General features: G+C 39.3%; 1 protein-coding gene across 1 annotated transcript; it reads left to right on the forward strand.

The window, feature by feature from the left end:
• The first annotated feature begins 1,160 nt into the window (after window positions 1-1,160).
• rabggta (Rab geranylgeranyltransferase subunit alpha) lies at window positions 1,161-10,600 on the forward strand. Its single transcript, XM_053481891.1, has 17 exons — window positions 1,161-1,319; window positions 1,639-1,662; window positions 2,197-2,307; window positions 2,451-2,575; window positions 2,655-2,842; window positions 3,423-3,674; window positions 3,862-3,945; window positions 4,075-4,157; window positions 4,259-4,348; window positions 5,657-5,762; window positions 5,929-5,980; window positions 6,812-6,900; window positions 7,021-7,109; window positions 8,727-8,843; window positions 8,972-9,085; window positions 9,169-9,256; window positions 9,525-10,600. Exons 2-17 carry the CDS (start codon window positions 1,660-1,662, stop codon window positions 9,671-9,673), a joined length of 1,740 nt encoding a protein of 579 aa, XP_053337866.1. The 5' UTR covers window positions 1,161-1,319; window positions 1,639-1,659; the 3' UTR covers window positions 9,674-10,600.
• Window positions 10,601-17,239: the final 6,639 nt, after the last annotated feature.

Consider the following 17,239-nt stretch of genomic DNA (forward strand, 5'->3'; position numbering starts at 1 on the left):
AGTGTTTTCATCCAAGTATATTTAAGGCAATCCTTATGTTTTTAATTGTTAGTTTGTTTCATAATTTATGAGCCTTGCAAAATGGTTGTGTGTGTATGAAAATAACTGTAAGTCCTGAATGGTTAATGCCACACTAATGCCATAGTCAAGGCAATAATTAATGGCTATTGAGTTTGTCTTATCACTTCGCTTCGCAAAGAATGAGGTGTATAGGTCAAAGCCTCGCATACTGGAGGACTTGGAGACTTGGGTTCACGAAATTCTCAGCCACATCCCAAATGACTTCCTTTAGAAGACGTGCATTTCATCCCGGCCATTTGAGGAATCTGGTTGACCTAACGGGTGCCTGTTTTGAAATTTAGAGATTTGCTTTCATTTTCTATTACATGTACAATTTGTTTCAGTAAGTTTTTATTAGAAATATGGACTTTATTACCAATTATATTGCCTAGTTACTTTTCACCCACCCTGTATTTAAAGCAGTGTCTGTCTCAATCTGGACATTTTTGAATCCACATCTTTGCACAAAATCTTTTTTGATTCACTTTGGCTGAAATAACAGCGCTGAAGTGGTATAAGTGAATTTTAACACACTGGACTTGTTTTAAGACAAAACTTCATCTTTATCGGATCTACTTTTTCCATTTCTCATCTGTGTGATGTTTAAAATCTGAAATATAAATCTCCCATATAACTTGTTTTTTTGTTGTTGTCATATATTCCACAGATGTGTTTGTGCTTAATGTTTGGACTCTGTAGAAATCCTTCAGCGCCACCTTGTGGTCAAACATTTCTACTTATGGGGATCATCATGGAGACCACAGAACACACACACAAAGCTCTTACATTTGCACTGAGTAATTATATATGTATATATGCAATTTGCATTTATTTTCATGTTTTAATGTCGTTTTTGTCATTTTAATACAACTTAGTAAATGGCTTCCAAAAGTAAAAAAAAAAAAAAAAAAAAAATTAATGTCATATAAACAAGTAATCATTGGAAATATAAGGCAAATCGCCGAAAATATATTGAAAAAAAATACTAACCGAATTTTATACCATTTAATAATAAAATAAATTATTTAAATAAAATATTTACATTTCCGTTTCATAAAGCGGAAGTGACGCCTTTTCAATGAGCCGGAAGTCGGTGAAACTTGTAGTCTCCCGGCCTGCGACGTCAGTGACCATCACTCTGAGAGCGAACAGCAGTACAGAGACATTAAACAAGAACAATAACAACACAAATAAAGAGCTGAAGAGTTTATTTCTGTGCTCCGAGTTAGAGTTTAGGTCCGGTCTCAGCTCCACTCTCAGTAAGTTTAACCTTCATTTCCTGTCTCTTTTTGGTTGTTTCCTGATTTCTGAGCTGCTCAACTAAAGCAGTGGTGACATTTTGCTGAGTAACAGTGTTGACGTGCTGGCAAGAATCTTGTTTCATTTAATATACCGATTATACATTTAAAACGCACATCTTACAATGACAAAAGATGCTTTCACTTGAATCTCCCTGAACAGCACGAGCCCTGTCAGTTGGGTGTTGTCGCGCATGCGCAACACTGAGTAATTGTGTACATGGCTAGTGATTTATTTTGCTTCATTCATTTATTTATTTATTTATTTTGGTCTTTTTAGATTTGAAACTCGCGTTGAGCCATGGTGAGTGTTCTCCCTCTCTCTCTCTCTGTCTGTTTGTCTCTGCATCTCTCTGTCCCTTTCTGTCCCACTTTCTTTAACTGTCTGTCAATCTTTGTGTGTTTCTTTTACTCTTTAGTCTGTCTCTCTGCATCTCTGTCTTATTCTGTCTCTCTTTTTCTGTCTTGGCCCCTCTCTCTCTCTCTAAATATGTCTGTGTCTCTTACTTTCTGTCCCACCATTTTTATTCCACTGTCTGCTTTCCCCATGTTTTGTCTCACTATGTCTGGCTTTCTCTTTTCTTTTCCCCCTCTTTCTCTCTGTCTTTCTGTCTGTCTCTCACTTTAAAAGTCTCTCGCTTACTCTCTTTCTCTCTCTCTCTCTCTCCCAATCCTGTCTGTTCCTGTGTCTCACACTTTTTCTCATTGTGTGTCCTCTCTCCCACTCTAATTGTCTTTTGCTGTCTGTCTCTTGATCCCCCCCCCTCTCTCTCCCTCCTTTTTTCCCCACTTCCTTTTCCATCAATTTTCTTATATGGACTCTCTGGTACTTGTACAGCACGGTCGAGTAAAGGTCAAGTCCACCGCTCAGCAGGAAGAGGAGAAGAGGAAAGAGCGAGAGAAGAAGCTGAAGGTGTACATAACAGTTCGAGATGCTATCTTCAAGAAGGTTGGTCACGAAGAGGAGAAACCAAACTACCGCTCTAAAAATAATAATAATAAGTGATAAGCGTGTGTTGTATTACTGATCATTGCTACCACAGCTGTCGCAGCAACGGTTCTCACCCTGCTCCGTGTCTTTCTCTCACACAGAGGAGCGATAGCGAGCTGGACGAAGAGGCTCTCCAGCTCACACAGCAGCTCCTTGCTTCTAACCCGGACTTCGCCACGCTGTGGAACTACAGGAGAGAGATCCTGCAGCACCTGGAGACTGTCAAGTAAGAAAACTACAGCTCCCAGCATGCTTTCTTGATCTGAGAGAGCAGTTTTTAATCCAGTTTTTAATCCTATTTCTAGAGAGGAGGAGGAAATGCAGAAGCTGTACGAAGCCGAGCTGCTGTTTATAGAGTCATGCCTGAAGGTGAACCCCAAGTCTTACGGGAGCTGGCATCACCGCGGCTGGGTGTCATCCCGCCTCCCGAAACCCGACTGGCAACGGGAGCTCGGCCTGTGCGACCGCTGCCTTAGCCTGGACGACCGCAACTGTAAGAGAGTGAGAGAGAGAGGGATAAAGGAGTGATAGAGTGATCCGGGTTAGAAGCAAAAAAGTGGATAGAGGGAGGAAATAATAGGAATATTGAATGTTATAGCGTTTAAATCAAAGATGAGCGTAGTTCACAGGTTTATTATTATTATTATTATTATTAACATTCACAGGTTTATCAACATGTAATTACAACACTCGGGTATTGAGTGAAAATTCACGTAACATGGGATGCATTTTAAAGAAACACTGCAGTGCTGAAACGTACTGTTCAGAGTGGGGTGGAGCTGATTTCACAGACAGAAAGAATTTATATACATAGATTTAAAACTAAACACAAGAAAACTTGCTGAGATTTATTGTAGAGCAGTATTGAAAGGTGTATGTGTGTTATTAAAGGATAAGAAACATGCTGAAAATGTATAGATCGCATCTTTAAAATAATTTGTCTTTCAGTTGCAGATTTCTTCTGTCATCAGTGAGCCTTAGAACAGATTAGCCTTAGTACAGATGTTTTAATATTTAATGTCTGTACTTGTTGGTCATTATTATTCTAATGTGTGTCTCTCTCAATCTCTCAGTTCACTGTTGGGATTACCGCCGCTTAGTGGTAAAACACTCCGGAGTTTCCGTGGAACAGGAGCTCCGGTTTACGGACCGTCTGATCGGCTCAAACTTTTCCAACTACTCAAGTTGGCACTACCGGAGCACGCTGCTGCCCCTGCTGCACCCGCAGCCTGCGCCTGAGCCGGGGTCGGCCTGCCAAAAGCACACTCGCGCTCACACACCGGCCACGGCCTCACACAGAGTATGTGAGGAGCAGCTGCTTAAGGGTTAGAGTGTACACACACACACACACACACACACAGTACCTAAAAACACAGGGTCAGTTTCATATCATGTCCAGAAGAGGGCAGTCATGAGCTCTTATTTAATAAAAACCTAATGATTGAATATATTTATATCACACACATCTATCTATTTTTTTTTATTAATTTATTTCATTAATTTTTTGTTTAGAATATGAACTGGTGCAAAATGCCGTCTTCACGGACCCAAACGACCAGAGCGCCTGGTTCTACTACCGCTGGCTTTTGGGGAGAGGTGTGTGTGTATGAATAGGGGTGTGTGGGTGTAAAGGCGTGTGTGTGTTTATGTTGAAGAATTTTGGCTTATTGTCAACGATGATGATGATTAGACGGTTCTATTTCCCGTCCCCCTCCCCTGTGCCAGCCGAACGCGAGGAGCTGATCAGCTGTGTGTACGTGAGCCGAGAGGGAGAGCGAGTCGCTGTGGCGTTCTCCAAACCCGTTAACGTGAGACATTTATCATATGTTTAAAAGAGATTTAGCGTTCAAATGTGACTTCGACACAGCTAGAAACTTTCTCTCTCTCTCTCTCTCTCTCTCCCTCTCAGGTTGTGAGTTTGTTGTTGGTGTTGGACGGTCAGCCTCAGCAGGTCGAGTGGAGGAGCGTCCATCCTCGATTTCGCCACAGCCCCGTCTGGGTAGATTTTCTCAAGTTCTGAAACACAAGTGTAGCATGTGACAAAACAAGCTTAATGAAATTCATTAATTAAAATCAGCAGATTGTTAAATTCAGTCAATGGTAGATGAGGTAATTCAAATTTTATTTGTCACATACACAGTCATACACAGTACGATATGCAGTAAAATGCTTATTCGACCGCCAGTCACCTTAAAAAAAAAACTTAAGAAATAAATATGGATAAAGAGAAATACTAAAGAAAATAAATTTAACTAGTAAAATAAACTGTAAAATAAGGGCATAATAAAAATATTATAAAATATAGAAATATAGAAAAAAAAAATTTTTTTGTAATTGTCAGACAAAACATAAAAAAATTCTAAATCAATTGCCCTTTTCCTGTTTTTTTTTGTACAGTGGAACCTCGGATTACGAGCATAATTCGTTCCGGAAGTGGGCTCATATTCCAAAACACTCGTAAACCAAATTTAATTTTCCAATAAGAAATAATGGAAACTTAAATTATTTGTTCTACAGCCCAAAAAAATAAATACATAAAAATAATTAATACAAAATATTAAGTAAAAATAAAACAAATTAACCTGCACGTTACCTTTCAAAAAAGTTAAAAATAAAACCCGGCAGATAAGCGTTTCCCTTTGTCCATGCAGGCGCTGTGTGTGTGTGTGTGTGTGTGTGTGTGTGTGTGTGTGTGAGGCTAGAGTAAGTGGAGGCTCTTGCTTTCAGCCCATCTTGTCACAAAATAAAATATGTTTCACACACATGTAGTCACAGTGTTATAGTAAACAGTACACGTGTGCACAGATGTTGATTATACCAGTAAAAGGCGAGCACTAAGACCCAGCAGGGGAGACGATTCCGCAGCGCAAGAGAGAGAAAAACCGTTGGCTCAGTTGTGATCACGTGACGCTCGGCGTCAAAACAAGAAGCGCATGCGTGGAACATGACACTCGGTGCTCGTAAACCAAGAAAACGCTGTTTTTTTAAGTTAAATTTTATTAAAAATCTTTGCTCGTCTTGCAGAACACTCGTAAACCGTGTTACTCGTAATCCGAGGTTCCACTGTATTTTGTTTTTGTTGCATATAACACTTAAAAGATTCTAAATTATCAAACAGATTTTAATATTACACAAAAACGACCTGAGTAACGGTAAAAATGCTGATGATTTCACCAAATTTGAGGTTTTGACATGTTAATGCCTCCAATAAGGCTAAATTAAAACAATTTTGCGAAGGAACAAAAAAGGCGTCAAAAAAGGGACAAAAAAGGCATCCCCCAACCCACCCACTCTCTCTTTCTCTCAGTTGTGCGAGCTTGCCCCCGGCTCCATCAGCGACATCAACAATGAACACAACCTGACGGTGCACTGGATGGAGAAACACACACACAGAGACTGCGCTCTCTACACAGGTGTGTGTATGGGCTTTAGAGAATTTGCATTATTCGATTAACAGGAATGTTGTATAAATTGAGTGGCTGTTTTTCAGGCTGATTTCACAATCTCTAAAAACTGAAGGTGTCCTGAAGACCCATGTTCTGAACTTTGTGGTGAATATTCACACTTTTTGTTTTGCAGGTCGGACGGAAAGTTGGTGCAGGGAATCCGCCACGGATCAGGAGCTCTTCAGGTCCACAAACACACGTGCACAAACATTTACACACGCATGTGTATGTGTGTGAGCACATATTAGAGTCTAGACGATATACAAATTTTGATAAAAAACAAAACAAATGGCGGTTAGTGTCAGTGTTTAAATATGTTCATTTTTTATATTAATGAATAATATATAACTTAACTGTTTTTACAAAAATGAATAAGACTAAAAGTTAATTTAGGTGTTTCCATGTTTGCCTGTGCCTCCTCTCGTGTTAAATATTGAGGCACGTCATTAATACACACACTTGCGCTGCTCAGCTCTCTGAATTAAAGATGTATTAAATTTAAATGTTATCTATCATCATCAGTTTAATTCCCGTATGTTTAAAGGATGTTTAAACTGTTTCTGTAGTTGTTTAAGGTCCCATGAATGTTTCTGAAAGCCGTGTTTAGTCAAATGACTAGGGCTTGATTATGCATAATAAACATGGAAGAGTTTAAACGTTCGTTGCAAGCAAACATTGCAAATGTTTTAAAAAAGTAATTTCCTGTGAACAGTCAACAAGTGGAACGGCTCATCCTTGAAAATTGAGAACTGTACACACAATCATTCACCTACACCACTTGCACATTATAGGCTTGGAGTCATCGCCATGTCCCCCTACAGTCCTGACCTCTTTCCAAGCCATTTCCACATGTTTGGGCCATTAAAGGAGTGTTTCAGACGTCTTGGCTCTGGTGTACTGAAAAACCTTTCATTGTCTTGACATGAACACACTTTTGTATTTTGTCTCTCTACCATCCTTGCTGAATGATAATCCTGCAGTTGGCCGTGTGTGAACATGCGTGTTGTGTGTTGCAGAAGTGAGCTGTCCGTAGAGAGGACGTCAGTTCTCCAGTCTGAGCTTCAGTCCTGTACTCAGCTCCTGGAACTTGAGCCTCAGAACAAATGTGAGTCCCTGATGTGCTTGATATTATTATTATTATTATTATTATTATGTATTTTATATTCTGTACATATAAATCTGTCTTTGTCTTGTCTTTACGGCTTGCACTTTTTGCCTCCCTCAGGGTGCCTGTTGACGATAATTCTCCTGATGAGAGCTCTGGATCCTTTAGGGCACGAGAAAGAGACGCTCGTTCACTTCCAGACGCTAAAGGTTTCATTTTATTTTGCCTGAAATATCAAATGAAGTCCTTAACCATACGTAGATGATGTAATACAGTCCAGATCAAAAGTTATGATCATCACTTGAAAGATGGCAAAAAATCATATTTTGCATGCTTGGAACTCAACAAAGTTCCAAGTAGAGCTTCAACATGCAGCAAGAAGAAATAGGAGTGAGACAAAACATTTTTTAAACATGCAATTGATTGAAAATAGCGATTAAACTGAAACAGGCCGTTTTACAGCTGATCAAAATTTTAGGACCACATGCTTTTAAAAGGGCACAGATGTGGATTCATTGTCATTTTCTGTCAGGTAGTCACACGTTCTGATGGCAAAGGCAAAAAAACTCTCCCTTTTTGAACGTGGTCTGGTTGTTAAATTGCATAAGCAGGGTCTCTCACAGTGTGCCATTGCTGCTGAGGTGGGACGCAGTGGAATTTCCTAAATGATCCTTATGAGGGTTATGGAACAAAAAAGTCAAGTGAAAGACCCAAAAAACTTTCACTAGCACTGAGCCGGAGAATCCAATTGGCTGTCTGTCAAGACACTGAAAGATCCCCGACCCAAATTAAGGCCGTTACTGGTGCTGACTGCAGCCCCATAACCACCAGACGGCATCGGAGACTGAAGGGCTTCAAAAACAAAAAACGTCTTTAAAGACCTCGTCTCCTTGAACGCCACATAACTGCTCTTTTGGACCAAACATGGGACATTCAAAGGGGGGAGAAAGTTTTTTTTTCTGATGAGAAAATTGTTTGGTCCTGATGGTTTTCAACGTTACTGACATGACAAGCAGATCCCACCTGACATGTTTTTTACACGCCACAGTGGAGGGGCGCCATAATGGTCTGGGGTGCTTTTTCGTTCAGTGGAACAATGGAGCTTCAGGAAGTGTGCGGGCGTCAAACAGCCGCTGGCTATGTCCAGATGTTTCAGAGAGCATTTCTCATGACTGAGGGCCCTCGTCTGTGTGGTAATAACGACTGGGTTTTTCAACAGGACAAGCCTACAGTACACAATGCCTCCAGGACAAGGGACTTCTTCCAGGAGAATAACTTCACTCTTTTGGCCCATCCTGCGTGTTTCCCTGATCTAAATCCAATTAAGAACCTTTGGGGATGGATGGCAAGGGAAGTTTACAAAAATGGACAACAATTCCAGACAGTAGCTACTCAGTACTGAGTTCATGTTTGGAAGTTTGATTTCTGTTTTGGGGGGGTTTTATGTTTTTTTTTTTTTTTTTTTTTTTTTTTTGGAGGTGTGGTCCTAAACTTTTGATTAGCCTGTTTGATCAGCCTGTTTTAGTTTAATTGTCATTTTTTATTAAATTGCATGCTCAAAAATTTTTTTTACTCAATCCCATTTCTTCTTGTTGCATGTTGAAGGTCTACTTGAAACCTTGTTAAGATCCAACCATGCAAAATATGTTTTTTTTTGCCATGTTTCAAGTGGTCCTAAACTTTTGTTCAGGACTGTAGCATGACACTGATATTGTAATAAATCAGTTAACAGTATGCTGTTTTTGTGCTTCCTGGTAATGCGTTCAAAGTTTTCTGAAACATATACGTCATGTCTGTATAAAGCAAGTTTATAAACCCTCTTACAGGAAGTCGACCCCATGCGCAGCACCTACTACAGCGACCTCTGCAGTAAGTTCATGATCGAGAACACAATTCTGAAAATGGAGTATGCCGAAGTGCGGGTCGTCAGTCTGTCGGATAAGGTCAGTGTCGCGGCGCCAACGCGGTTCTGACTCGACTTTAAAAAGAACAAATTCTCCCTGAATAAACTCCCTTAGTGCGTACTGCATTGCGAGTTCACATTTCTGTCTCTCTTTCTTATACACTGAAGAACCTGAGCACGCTTTGCCACCTGGACCAGCTCCTACTGGTCACGCACATCAACCTGTGCTCCAATCAGCTCGTGAAGCTGCCACCGCAGTTCGCCATGTTGCACTGCCTCGAGGTAAAAAAAATTCAGACTAAAGTAATTTTTGTGACTGGCTTTGTTTGTTTATTTATTTATTTATTTATTTGACTGTTCCTTAGGTTCTGGAGGTGGACAATAACGCTATAGAGAATCTGGAAGGTTTGTACCATCTGCCCAATCTGGAAGAGGTGTCTTTGAAAAACAATAGTATCCTTTTATGACAAACCGTTGATGGAGGTTATTTATGATTCGTGAGAGCCTGACATAAGAAAGTGTTTCTGTGTCAAAGGGTGGGGTTAGTCAACACATTCGGGAACCCACACAGATACAATCTGCTAGTTTTAATTAATCGCTTCTTAGTAAATTCATTGTTAAAGGAAAGGTGTGAGTATGAGGTTTATTTTGGACAGATATGTAAAAAATAATAATGATCTAAACTTTTATTTTTTAAAGTTTTTCTCAACTCAAGTGACAGAAATCTCAAAAGTCTCGGACTTGTTGCCGCTGGCAACGTGCCGGAAGCTCACCAGGTTGGATCTCCGTGGCAACCCGGTCACCAAAACCGCCAATATCCATGTGGAGCTGGCCAAGCTGCTACCATCGATTACTGATCTTTTAATCTGATTAGCTTCCAATAATAGGAAGCGTGTGCATCTGAGTAAGCGTGTAAGGATGTTTCGTGCGTCTCCTTGCCTATTTATTTTTCCACGGAGCCTCTTCTGAAGTGAACACTCGTTATAGTACTGTAAAAATCGCACTGGCCTCTAAAAACCTTCAGATTATTCGGTTGCGTGTGTGTAAACATTAAATTATACCGCGGCGTTGTTCGGTTCCTAACTCTGGTCAGAAAGTATTTTCAGAATCATTTTCATTAACAGCAGGTTTATATTCATATACGTAATAGTTTCTACGGTAACAGCAGATGTACTGAAGAGCAGGCGCTCCTTATTAACTGGTTAAAACGCGTGTCATCACAAACATCGTAAAAGTTTCTGTCAGGAGTCTTCAGCTTCTGCGCTTTATAACTGTTTCATCTTATTAATTTTATTAACGAGATAAACAAATAGACTCTGTTGAATGAATGAGTGAATGTTGGTACTAAACCGATCAGATGTTTCACAATGTAACATTAAATGAATAAAAAGTGTGAGAAGGGGAATAGGTGTACAGTAATGTTATAGGAAAATAATCAACTATTCAGGTGGTAATAAATCTAATTCACATGAGGCTGCCTGATTATTTTTCTGTAAAGAGATTCCACCAAGTGCTGTCTGTTCCTTGTGTTTTAGATCCTGCATGCTGAGGTGAGTGAGCGTGTGTATAAGTGCGTGCGCGTGTTCAGTGACATTCCTCGACATATCTGTGTTTGAAAAATAAAGAGAGGTGTTTTCCCTCTAATCAAGGTAATGTTCACAATAGAGTTTGACTGAGTTACTCGCCTGAGCCACGAGAATACTGTACAAAAATACATGAACCACTTAAGTACTGTGTGATTTTGTGTGCATGCACGCCCTTAATTGTACATGAAAAATCCACAAATAAAGTTTCTCTCATTAATCTGGGTTATGTCATTATGCTGATTAGTAAGAGCAGGAGACACACACGACTTCACTTGTTTTACCGGTTCATATTAGTCTCCTACAGGGGGCACTGGTGGCTCAGTGGTAGGTGATTCGCCTGCCGTGCAGAAGGCTTGGGTTCGATTCCCAGCCAGTACCAGTGAGTGGCCAGGTTGTAGTGCGGACTGGGTATTCCGCTGTGGCGACCCCTTTGCCGGGAGCAGCCGAAAGTCCAACAACAACATTAGTCTCCTACAGAGGTGTAAGCTAGCGAATAGTGTTAATTTTTTCATCTGTTTTTAAATTCAGTCTTGGTCGCGGGATAAATGTCCCTGTTAGTTTTTATCAGGTTTAGTCTTATCCTATTTTTGTCATGTTTTAGTCGACTAAAAGTCTGTGCAGTTTAGTTTAGTTTTAGTGAATGAAAACAGCATTTTAGCAATAAGATTATTATTAATTAAGACTACAGTCAATCTAGTCTAGCCAAAAAAAATTTTGTTTGTTTGTTTATTTTAACAGTTCTTTTTAAAGAATAATATAAATTTACATATTTGGACTGTTGTACAGATAACTCCTATGGGTCACAATCATTTGCTAGCCTATAAGCTTTGGCAACGGTTTAGCTATAAAACAAAATACATACAGTGGTGTGAAAAACTATTTGCCCCCTTCCTGATTTCTTATTCTTTTGCATGTTTGTCACACTTAAATGTTTCTGCTCATCAAAAACCGTTAACTATTAGTCAAAGATAACATAATTGAACACAAAATGCAGTTTTTAAATTAAGGTTTACGTTATTAATGGAGGAAAAAAACTCCAAATGGCCCTGTGTGAAAAAGTGATTGCCCCCCTTGTTAAAAAAAAAAACTTAACTGTGGTTTATCACACCTGAGTTCAATTTCTGTAGTCACCCCCAGGCCTGATTACTGCCACACCTGTTTCAATCAAGAAATCACTTAAATAGGAGCTACCTGACACAGAGAAGTAGACCAAAAGCACATCAAAAGCTAGACATCATGCCAAGATCCAAAGAAATTCAGGAACAAATTAGAACAAAAGTAATTGAGATCTATCAGTCTGGTAAAGGTTATAAAGCCATTTCTAAAGCTTTGGGACTCCAGCGAACTACAGTGAGAGCCATTATCCACAAATGGCAAAAACATGGAACAGTGGTGAACCTTCCCAGAAGTGGCCGGCCGACCAAAATTACCCCAAGAGCGCAGAGACAACTCATCCGAGAGGCCACAAAAGACCCCAGGACAACATCTAAAGAACTGCAGGCCTCACTTGCCTCAATTAAGGTCAGTGTTCACGACCCCACCATAAGAAAGAGACTGGGCAAAAACAGCCTGCATGGCAGATTTACAAGGCGCAAACCACTTAAGCAAAAAGAACATTAAGGCTCGTCTTAATTTTGCTAAAAAACATCTCAATAATTGCCAAGACTTTTGGGAAAATACCTTGTGGATCGACGAGACAAAAGTTGAACTTTTTGGAAGGTGCGTGTCCCGTTACATCTGGCATAAAAGTAACACAGCATTTCAGAAAAAGAACATAATACCAACAGTAAATGGTGGTGGTAGTGTGATGGTCTGGGGTTGTTTTGCTGCTTCAGGACCTGGAAGGCTTGCTGTGATAGATGGAACCATGAATTCTACTGTCTACCAAAAAATCCTGAAGAATCCTGTTTGTCAACTCAAGCTGAAGCAATCTTGGGTGCTGCAGCAGGACAATGACCCAAAACACACCAGCAAATCCACCTCTGAATGGCTGAAGAAAAACAAAATGAAGACTTTGGAGTGGCCTAGTCAAAGTCCTGACCTGAATCCTATTGAGATGTTGTGGCATGACCTTAAAAAGGTGGTTCATGCTAGAAAACTCTCAAATAAAGCTGAATTACAACAATTCTGCAAAGATGAGTGGGCCAAAATTCCTCCAGAGCACTGTAAAAGACTTGTTGCAAGTTATCGCAAACGCTTGATTGCAGTTATTGCTGCTAAGGGTGGCCCAACCAGTTATTAGGTTCAGGGGCAATTACTTTTTCACACAGGGCCATGTAGGTTTGGATTTTTTTTCTCCCTAAATAATAAAAAACCATCATTTAAAAACTGCATTTTGTGTTTACTTGTGTTATCTTTGACTAATAGTTAAATGTGTTTGATGATCAGAAACATTTTGTGTGACAAACATGCAAAAGAATAAGAAATTAGGAAGGGGGCAAATAGTTTTTTATTCTCCCATCCATCTTCAACCGCTTATCCAACGTCGGGTCACAGGGGTAGCAGTGCCAAAAACACCACCCTAGGGAGGAGTCTTGGTGACATCCTTACTAGATGCACCTCAACTGACTCCTTTTCACGTAAAGAAGTAGCGGCTCTACTTTGAGTTTCTCATGTTATCTCTAAATAAAAAGCCAGTTACCCTTCTGAGAAAACCCATATCGGCTGCTTGTATTCGCAATCTTGTCCTTTTGGTCATGAGAAAGGGTTTCTGTGTCAAAGGGTGGAGCTAGTCAACACATCACGTACACATAAAGATACAATCTGTTTGTTTTAATTGATTACTTCTTAGTAAATTCATTGTTAAAAGAAAGGTGTGAGTATGAGATTATTTTGGACAGATAAGTAAAAAATTATAATGATGTAAACTTTTATTTCTAAATGTTTTTCTCAACTCAGGTGACAGAAATATCAAAAGTTGCTAACTTGTTGCCGCTGGCAACGTGCCCGAAGCTCACCAGGCTGGATCTCTGTGGCAACCCGGTCGCCGATATCCATGTGGAGGATAATCACAGTTAATCACTTGTTATAATACTCTAAAACTCACACTGGCCTCTAAAAACCTTCAGATTATTCAGTTGCGTGTGCGTAAACATTAAATTATACCACGGCGTTGTTTAATTCCTAACTCTGGTCAGAAAGTATTTTCAGAATCATTTTCATTAACAGCAGGTTTATATTCATATACGTAATAGTTTCTACGGTAACAGCAGATGTACTGAAGAGCAGACGCTCCTTATTAACTGGTTAAAACGCGTGTCATCACAGATATCGTGAAAGTTTCTGTCAGGAGTCTTCAGTTTCTGCGCTTTATAACTGTTTCATCTTATTAATTTTATTAACGAGATAAACAAATAGACTCTGTTGAATGAATGAGTGAATGTTGGTACTAAACTGATCAGATGTTTCACAATGTTAACAAATGTTTCACAAAACATTAAATGAATAAAAAATGTGAGAAGGGGAATAGGTGTACAGTAAAGTTATAGGAAAATAATCAACTATTCAGGTGGTAATAAATCTAATTCACATGAGGCTGCCTGATTATTTTTCTGTAAAGAGATTCCACCAAGTGCTGTCTGTTCCTTGTGTTTTAGATCCTGCATGCTGAGGTGAGTGAGCGTGTGTATAAGTGCGTGCGCGTGTTCAGTGACATTCCTCGACATTTCTGTGTTTGAAAAATAAAGAGAGGTGTTTTCCCTCTAATCAAGGTAATGTTCACAATAGAGTTTGACTGAGTTACTCGCCTGAGCCACGAGAATACTGTACAAAAATACATGAACCACTTAAGTACTGTGTGATTTTGTGTGCGTGCACGCCCTTAATTGTACATGAAAAATCCACAAATAAAGTGTCTCTCATTAATCTGGGTCATGTCATTGCAACTGGCTGCACTTTTGATTTCAAACACCTGCTACATGATCAGGGAAAGCAAATCATGCAATTATGTGTAATATTCAGCAGTTGGTTAATTTTTTCATCTATTTTAAATTTCAGTCTTAGTCCCAGGATAAATGTCCCAGTTAGTTTTTTTTATCATGTTTAGTCTTATCTTATTTTTGTTTTGTCAAGTTTTAGTCTACTAAAAGTCTGGGCATTTTAGTCTAGTTTCAGTCAGAGGAACCAATTTATTTCATTCATTTTAGTAAATGAAAACTTAACATTTTAGCAAAATGATTATTATTAATTAAGCCTACAGTCAATGTGGTCTAGCCAAAACCTTTTTGTTTGTTTGTTTTTTTTAAACAGTTTATTTTTTTTAAGAAAATAAAATATGAATTTACATACTTGGACTGTTGTACGGATAACTTCTATGGGTCACAATCATTTGCTAGGCTATTAGCTTATTGGTTTGGCAATGGTTTGGCTATAAAATGAAATAAAATACATCACATATAACAAAACATTCATCTATCCATCTTTAACTGCTTATCCAAAGTCGGGTCGCAGGGGTAGCAGTTCCAGCAGGGAACCCCAAACTTCCCTTTCCCCAGCCACCTTAGCTAACTCTGACTGGGGAATCTCGGGGCATTCCCAGGCCAGTGTGGAGATATTATCTCACTATCTTGTCCTTAGTCTGCCCCATGGTCTCCTACCAGCCGGATTTGCCAAGAACACCTCCCTAGTGAGGCGTCCTTGTGACATCCTTACTAGATCCCCAAACCACCTCAACTGACTCCTTCCCACGTAAAAAAAAGTAGCTGCTCTAGCAGCTTCTAGAGTCCTCCGGGATAACATACCACTGAAGGACTCCTTTTTCAGTCAGACAGCTTCCCTAACCACAGGTGTCCACCGAGCTGTTCGAGGGTTACCGACCCTTAAGGCACCCAGGACCTTAAGACCACAGCTCACAGCTACAGCTTTAGCAATATCTCCCTGGTATAACGACCACACACATACTTTAAAACAGACAGCTCGGAAAATAGAACACAAATGGCATCGAACTAAATTGTTAGTATTTCAAATAGCATGGAAGGAGAGCATCCTGAGTTATACAAAAGCTCTTACTGTAGCTAAATCAATGTATCTCTCCACTCTTACAGAAAGTAACAAAAAACACCTAGATTTCTATTTAATACCATAGCCAAATTAACTAGAAATAAGTCCACTCCAGAAATCTTCACAATAACATTGTGCAATAGTGAGGACTTTATGGACTTTTTTAATAATAAAATTGAAAATATCAGGCATGAAATTGAGGCTTTGAAACTGGACAATGCAGATATTAAACTAACTGTGTCAGATCGGAACCTACTGTAGGCGGTTTACTTTACTTCCCTTGAAGAGAATGAACTAATTTCACTCATCTTTTCTGCAAATTCATCAACTTGTATATTAAATTCTATACCGACACATTTTCATAAACAGATACTGTATTACCAGCAATAACAAAACTCCTGTTGAGAATAATTAATTTCTCACTCAGCATTGGGTATGTTCCAAAATCTTTTAAATTAGCAGATTATTAAGAAACCTGACCTTGACCCCTATCAGCTGTCCAATTACAGGCCAATATTAAACCTCCCCTTCAACTCGAAGATTTTTGAAAAGATAATAGCGGAGCAGCTATGCTTATATCTACATAGAAATAGCATACATAAACTGTATCAGTCAGGATTTAGGCCTCATCACAGCACAGAAACAGCACTCGTTAAAGTAGTAAATGACCTTCTATTGGCCTTTGATCAGGTTTGTGTAACTATGCTTGTATTACTTGACCTCACTGCAGCATTTGACACTATTGATCATGGTATTCTTCTTCACAGATTAGAAAATGTAGAAGGAATTAAGGGTACAGCCCTCTCCTGGCTCAGATCCTATTTGACCGATCGTTATCAGTATGTAGACTTAAATGGTGTTTATTCTGCATGCTCTTTTGTGGAGTTTGGTGTTCCACAAGGTCCGGTTTTAGGCCCACTGCTTTTTCCCTATACATGCTTCCTCTAGGCAACATAATCCGTAAACATGGTATTAGTTTTCATTGTTATGCTGATAACACAAAGTTACAGTATATGTCTCAGCAAAACCAGATGAGAAAAACCCGCTTACTAAATTTGAGGAATGTGTGCAGGACATGAGAGATTGGATGCTAATTAACTTCCTTCTGCTTAATCCTGATAAGACAAAAGTTCTAGTCATAGGGCCGCATTTAGCTAGAAGTAAGATTTTAGATCACACTGTAACTTTAGATGGCCTTTCTGTTCCATCGAGTGCAACAGTAAAAGACCTCGGTGTGATTATAAATTCCAGCCTTTCATTTAAAGCACATGTAGATAATATTACCAGGACAGCATTCTTTCACCTCAGAAATATTGCCAAGATGAGAAATATACTGTCTTTAAACGATGCAGATAAACTAGTTCATGCTTTTATCACCTCTAGGTTGGACTATTGTAATGCCTTACTGTCTGGTTGTTCAACTAGATGCATAAACAAGCTTCAGCTAGTCCAGAATACAGCAGCAAGAGTCCTCACTAGAAACAGAAGATACGTGCACATCACACTTACCTTATCTTCACTTCATTGGCTCCCCGTTAAATTTCGCATTGATTTTAAAATACTACTCTAGACATATAAAGCATGAAATGGTCTCTGAGCAAATTGCTAGTGCCTTACGATCCGCAATGCCTACTTCGATCAAATGATGTAGGCTGCTTGTCAGTACAGCATATTATGAAAACTACAGCTGGGGGCAGAGCTTTTTCGTACAAAGCCCCAAAATTTTGGAATAATCTTCCAAATAATGGTTGGAACTCAGACACAGTCTCAGTGTTTAATTCCAGGCTAAAAACCTATTTATTTAGCCAAGCATTTTTATAAATAGATTTGCCTTAGGTAAAGGAGCTGATCT

This window comes from Clarias gariepinus, chromosome 22 (genome assembly GCF_024256425.1).
Source record: "Clarias gariepinus isolate MV-2021 ecotype Netherlands chromosome 22, CGAR_prim_01v2, whole genome shotgun sequence".
NCBI lineage: Eukaryota > Metazoa > Chordata > Actinopteri > Siluriformes > Clariidae > Clarias > Clarias gariepinus.